Raw genomic sequence first — 7,171 nt, 5'->3', positions numbered from 1 at the left:
CTGTGTGGACGTTTTTTATGAAGTCTTCACACCTCTGGCCGTGACACAGCCATGAGAGGATCGTAAGAGGAGCACGCTCTCCAGGACGTTTAATTCTTACCGACCGTGCAGCACGGTGATGGTGCTTTTATAAATATAACACAGTGAGGCATGAACTCATCTCCTTAGGACGGTCCTTTTTTACTGAGAGGCAGAGTCAGTGTTTAAAAACCTGCAGTTTGGCTGAATTTATAAACAACTCACCTGTTTACAGCAGGTTAAGGGTTAAACGGGGGTTAGGGGCGGGGCCTCTTTGAGTGACAGTTGGGAGCTGTTAGTCAGGTGGCTTAAAGGTGACATATAATGATCTTTTTCATCAAAATCTATTGGTCTAAGAGGTCCCCAAAACATGTCTTTAAAGTTTATTGCTCAAAAAAACACTTTGAAATCAGATTTTGGTCTGCCTGTAAACGCCTCTTTTTCAGCCCTGCTCAGAACAGGCTGTTTTCTGTGTCTGTGCCTTTAAATGAGAATGAGCTCTCTGACCACGCCCCCTCAGGAAGTGGATGTGGCCTCGGCTGTCCAGCACGTTGATCTAATGTTTACATGTTGGCTGAATATACACGGCTGCTCACAGACCCGCGGTACTTCAACCCTCTGAATCTGATCCAGAAACTGATCCTGACGGAGAGGCGCCTGCAGCAGGACCTCTCTGAAGGATTGGTCACAGATTTAGTGTTTCTTGTTGTTTTATTTGTCAGTATGTCAACGTGTGTCTTGGTACACAGCTACGAACATGTAGCTATGTGGCTATGCTAACTAGCGCTAGCACTTTTCCATGAAAAATAAAAATCATCCACTAGATCTTCAAATCTGCAGACGTGCGGAGTGAAACCGACCTTTGTGTTTATTAAGACAGCCTACAACTAGCATGCCTCCCTCCTAAGCTCCTTGTTAGCACACACATGTGCAGGGAACGAATAACGGAGGAGGGGTTGAGTTGTATTTTATGCAGTCTATGGGCTGAACAAGCTCCGAGCTCTGACTTCTGTTACAGAGCGGATGGCGTTGTGACGTATGAAAAACACTGAAAACTGAAACGGCTCGTTTCAGCACACATTTACAGAAAGGTGGAGAAATCAGAACAGGGGCAGAATGGATTCTTTTCATTTTCGGGGGTTTGTAGACATGCCAGGGAAACATATTTCAGGTAGGGGACCATTAAAAAGTCGATTTTGCATGATATGTCACCTTTAAGGCCTGACTCTCCTCTTTGTTGTGTTAAGACTGAAAGTTAAAATACAAACTCCATAAAGTTGAGACTCTATAAAATCGGGAATCTGGTGTTTTTAAAATAATCTAAAGTTTATATTTGATTAAAATAGTGCAAAGACAACCTGTGTGTGTGTGTGTGTGTGTGTGTGTGTGTATGTGTTGAGCCCGTCGGCCGGCCTGAGCTGCTGCTGCTGCAAGAGTCACAAACACCCATCCTGTTCCTCTCCAACTCACACACACACACACACACACACACACACACACACACACACACACACACACACACACACACACACACACACACACACAGACAGATAATCACAGAGAATCTTTTCAGTCTCTGCGGCTCCTCCTCTAAAATGTGAAATTAGCGGTGTGTGTACATTTTATCATGTCTGCTATCGCCTTTTGAAATTGCAGGTAGCAGAGTGTTTAACATTCTCTTGTCAGGCGTCCTCCTGCTGGGACAATAAATGCCTGTCCAGTTTTGCTCACAGCGGCGGCTGCAGATTACAAACAGCAGGAGCACGCCGCCGTCTGAACACAAAACCGATAAGGACGGCCGTCTTCGCGCCGCCGCTCTGGCTGGCTTCTCTTCACGCCAGGAACCTGCTGCTTTCTAATATTTACACACAACTACAGCGGCAAATGTACCGTAACTTCACCCCCCTCCCCACCACACCCCCCCACACCTGGAGCCGCTGTGCATATTTCTGTGTTTTTGTCTTCGGGGAGCGGGGGGCTGTTTTTCTGACAATAACGGAGGAGCGGGGACTAAATTACACCACAAACAGTGAAATTTTCCATCGCATCTTTTCATCCCCGAGTTTCAGGAGGAGGCGGTGTGGATGATTGAAACTGTTTCAGAGTTTCGATTCTACTTTTTGGGGAGGAGGAAGGTGGGAGAGAGACGGAGAGTTGGTGTGTGGAGGGTGAAACGTAGATTTACTGTGTGAGCTGTGACAGACGATGAGAAGGGACGCGCCGGGAGGCCACTGACACAGCAGATTATCACCAGACACACGAGACTTTATCCAGAAACACTGACAGAAAAATACTCCTCTTTATGTTTTCACTTTCATCATTTAAGCTGTTTGTTTTGTTTACTTCATGCATGTTTAACATAATCCTTCTTATAGCTCTGTTTTTGGTCTCCACCAGAGAGAAATGTCCGGATGCTAACAGTGTAAACGCTCCTCTCTCCACACCAGCCGGTCTCTGTGGGTCACAGCAGGTCGTGATCGAGGCTTCGTTGGAGCTCTTGCAGAGTTTAAAAAACTACGAGCAGAAAGAGTCTGAAGTGATTCAGGATCAGGACCCACTCAGAGTGAAGTCACGGATGTTTGTGGGTTTGTTTTATTAGCAGCTACGTTCAGCTGGAGCGCAGAGCAGGACAGAGGCACTGAGGCAGTTTCTAGAAGAAGAGGAAGAATGGTGCATTTTAAACATTTTGAAACCTCTACATGAAGACGCTCTCTGGGGGACAGGTGAGAGGGAACCAGCTCATCAGACTCCAGTCCAGCCCCACCCTCTCCTCTGAATGCGGGTCTGCAGGTTCTTCTGTACCTGGAGCTGTAACACGACTTCATGATGTGTTGGCGTGTGTTTGTAAGTGTACACTGTCTGTCTGTAAATTTGTTCAGCAGTCAGCTCTGTGAAGTGTTGATGGGTCTTTTTTAATGCCTTACTCAGTCCTGTGTTGGCCTCTTCCTGGCCTCTGCCCCAGCCCGGGCTCCACAGATCAGTCCTCATGTTCTCTGGGACCCTGCATGGCTTTGGACCTGAGCAGAGATGATGACAGACTCACATCAGTGACTGATATCCGTCCTGTGGGCTCCTCCTGTAACTCTGCAACTTTCATCCCACAGGATGGAGAGATTGTCCCTCTCCTCCTCTCTGAGCTCCGGGTCCTGACACCCGCCTGAGCGGTCCCCTTAAATGTGAGTCTGAACACTTTGGCCCCCTCCCACCAAAACACTGACAATTGTCACAAACAGAGGAAAGCCACCGGCTGGGAAACTGTTATCGAGTTATTGGCGTGCGGGCTGGGGGGTGGGTGGGGGGTGGCGGTGGTGCTCGGGGTGGTTAGGCGACCGCTGTGAGGCGTTCACAGTCCGCCGGCTCGCTCTCGAGGGCTGACCGCAGCAAACAGATGGACGACTACTTCCTGCAGGGGCCGGGTGCTGGATGACACGCTGCGCCGGAGGAGAGCGGCCGGGCGGGGTTGAAAGTGTCCCCCTCCCCCCCTCCTCCACAGACAGGAAGATGCTGCTGTTGTGTTTAAGTGCTGTCCTCTTCACCCCCCCCCAAAAAAACCACACACACACACATTTATGACCATTATGTGCTGCTGCCCCCTACTGCCTGTGGCGCCCTGAGGTCAGTGTGTGTGCGTGTGTGTGTATGTTAGGCAGGCAGGGGGGCTCTTTACTCCTGAAGAGGCTGGAACAATCGATGGAGAGCCACCACGGGGCCCCGAGGGCCCTCACAGCACTGATATTACTGAAGATGTCTCCTGGATGTGTGTGTGTGTGTGTGTGTGTGTGTGTGTGTGTGTTTGGGTTGTTGAGTTAACGGCGGCGGTGTTGAGGACAGCAGTGGATGGAGGGAAATGGACGTCCTGTCAGCAGCTGTCCGGGCGTGAAATTCTCTCCTGGTCGCTCCGAGAGAGAAAATGAGAGCGAGAGGATTCGACACGAGTTTCAAACTGTCTGAAAATGTTTCTGTCCGAACGTGTCACTCAGAAATGTGACGCTTCTGCAGGAGGACGAAGACCGCCAGGAGGACGGAGACGCAACGACAGCCCAAGATCCAGGTGTGTCTGCAGCCAGCAGGGATGCTTTCAGCAAAAATCAATCAATAATCAATAATCAGGCATCAGTTACCTTTGGCCGCTGCTAAACTGTACATGATGCACTCAATGATTTTTATCATATTGTGTCACCAGCTGCTCTCAGGCTGGAGCAACCACTCTAAAACCATTATACACACCCTCTACAAACACTCACTGAACACTGGATAAAAAACCAAGGAACTACCACCACTGTAAAATCATTAACGAATATAACTTAATGACTTTTGACAGTTTTTTTGTTATGCAGATATGTGTCTGATGTACAAACTAAATCATGATCATGCCCCCCCACCCACCACCACCACTTACACAATGTGTGTTACTCTGCAGGAACAATCTTAGGGAGACCAGGGCATCAGCAAGAGGAGACTGTTCAGCTAAACGTAGGAAAACTGCATTTGGACAGTCTGCAGTTTCAGTCAGAGCAGCAGGAAAATAGAACTCAATCCTGACTCACATTAGAGACTGTACAAGCCTCAGTTTTTTAAAAAGTAATCTGAAATTATGGCTCAAGGAAAACCAATCAGCAGCCTTTTGCACCAGCTGTGCATAAATTGAGTCCTACGTTAGGGTGTAAAGTACGTTGAAACTAGTTAGTTTGTAACTTAAGTTGTGACATAGTTTGGTTGCACCACGGAGACGTAAGGTTCATCTTAACTAGTAGACAGTAACGTCCAAACTAACCAAAACATTGTCGCAGATATGACGTTTACACTTCCAGCAGCCAATCAGAGGAAAGCACCACTTTTGATGCATTGTCATCTTTCGTGCCTAATCGTCTCAGAACTGACCAACGGCTGAAACAAACTAAAGTAAGGTGATAACTACAGCCTCAATCCTTAATCTACGGTGTGTGTATAATAACAGTGACATGGAGTGGTACAATTATCAACTACAACATATGTTAATCATAGGAGGGCAAATCTTGGTCATCATATTTTTCCAAAGGATTTAATCTCTCGCGGATATACAGTCTATGGTTGCAGACGTCATATAGCTGGGAGGACCCTCTGTATCTCCTCAGCATCCCACTTTGCAAAACGACGCGCCATGGCAGCGTACGGAGGACTTTACACCTACTAGGACCCAAGTGTAAGAATTAAGTTGCAACTTAGGCTCACGTTGGAACTATCTCAGCTGGTGCAACGCCCCAAAACGTTAGTAGAGTGTAAACTTCATCCTAAATGAGAAATTACGTTCAAACTAGGCTACGTTTGAACTTACGCACAGCTGGTGCAACAGGCTGCTGGCGATCATCTGAATGCATCAAATTAGAAACAATGAAATGCATATTTAAATGTTTTGTTATTAGTGATGGACTGTGTTGAGGAGCCTATGTATTGTTTTAAATGCTAGTATGTTTTTTTTTATAATTTGTATTATACACTTGTTTACATCTTCCTGCCAAGGGACCACAGACCAGCTAACTCTGGCTTGATCTGATTCTGAAGAAAATTAACTCTACAATCAGAATCAGAAGAGATGGACTCATTCTAGTGGATTGATATGATGACATGTGATCAGGTCGTCCCTGCTGTGAATGTAAGCGTAATGAGCAGCTTCAGGTTAAAGCTGTGACGCTCTGATTAAAGAAATGTTTATATTTATTTCTGATAAATTAACGTTTTCAAAATCTGTGTCCGAGTGTATCTGATGAAGTTGTAACTTTGTTCTATTAAAGTCTGATTTGGATCAGTCCTCACGTCCTTAACATCAGAGGTTATTACATGCCGTCTTGTTTCATGTTCCTGTAGCAGTAGAGTTTTCATCAGACTCGTCACACTGTGGTTTAGTGAAAACGATCTCCCTGATACACCTGGTGTGAATAAAGAGTCAGAGCTGCATTTCTTTCTGTCACTCTGACCCCTGACACTGAAGACAAGACAACAATTTAACTTCCTCTTTATTACAACAAATCCTTCTTCAACACCAAATACATAAAACATGAACATCTGTCAGTGTGCTGCAGGAGTACATAGAAAAGTTTCCTCTGAAGAAGCAGAGGACACGCGGAGGAGTGCAAGAGCATCATCATGTGCTGCTCTTCTTGGGTCTCCCTCTCTTGGCGAGACTGGGTGTCGTCTGGGTCCCAGTCTCAACCAGGCTGGATTTGGGTTCTGCCTTTTTTTTGGCGCGGGGGACCTTCTTCGGTCCGGGAGTCTTTCTGGGACTTTTTTTCTCCTCTGCAGGATGAAAGAGGACAGTTCAACTTCTCTCTGTATGAAGCAGCGCACCATGTCTCCTCCTCCAGTATGATTCCTCTCCCTCCCTCTCTCTCTCTCTCTCTCCCTCTCCTTTGACTTCAGCCAGCTACACTCACTCTGTGAACTCTTCATCCGCTCCTCTTACTGCAGCACTTTTCATTTACTGAAGACTGAGACACTTTTTATTCTTGTGTTTAACCTGACACTGAAGTTTCAGTGTGACTGACTCAGCAGCAGAGAACAGAAACTACAGATCAGAAGTTTGAGGAATACAGTGACCCTGAAGGTCGAGGGCACAAAGATTTCACTTAACGTGAAACAACAGCAGAGCAGAGGTCAAGTCCTACGCTTCTGTTTCCTGAATTTTTTTCCAGAAGTATGTTGTTGTTGTTTTTGCTTCAGCAGAATACGTTTTGGTTTGTGAAATATAAATGCACATTATTAAATATTGCTGCACAATATTTAATACTGTTGCACATTCTTAAATATTGTTGCACATTATTTAATACTGTTGCACATTATTTAATATTGTTGAACATTATTAAATATTGTTGCACATTCTTAAATATTGTTGCACATTATTTAATACTGTTGCACATTATTTAATATTGTTGCACATTATTAAATATTGTTGCACATCATTAAATATTGTTGCACATTATTTAATACTGTTGCACATTATTAAATATTGTTGCACATTATTTAATACTGTTGCACATCATTAAATATTGTTGCACATTATTTAATACTGTTGCAAATTATTTAATATTTTTGCACATTATTAAATATTGTTGCACATCATTAAATATTGTTGCACATTATTAAATATTGTTGCACATCATTAAATATTGTTGCACAT

At 45.1% G+C, this 7,171-nt stretch overlaps 1 protein-coding gene across 1 annotated transcript in view; it reads right to left on the bottom strand.

Annotated features, from left to right (window-relative positions):
- Positions 1 to 5,993: 5,993 nt before the first annotated feature.
- Positions 5,994 to 7,171, bottom strand: part of vrk1 (VRK serine/threonine kinase 1) — a 14,282-nt gene continuing 13,104 nt past the window's right edge. Inside the window, exon 13 of the mRNA XM_034675466.1 lies at positions 5,994 to 6,291. Within this exon, the coding sequence (XP_034531357.1) occupies positions 6,140 to 6,291 (152 nt within the window). The 3' untranslated portion in view covers positions 5,994 to 6,139. The remainder of the gene's footprint in view (positions 6,292 to 7,171) is intronic.

The sequence above is a fragment of the Notolabrus celidotus genome, chromosome 22, assembly GCF_009762535.1.
Source record: "Notolabrus celidotus isolate fNotCel1 chromosome 22, fNotCel1.pri, whole genome shotgun sequence".
NCBI classification, from domain to species: domain Eukaryota; kingdom Metazoa; phylum Chordata; class Actinopteri; order Labriformes; family Labridae; genus Notolabrus; species Notolabrus celidotus.
The sequence above is the reverse complement of the archived record's forward strand: the minus strand, read 5'-3'. Positions and strand labels throughout refer to the sequence as shown.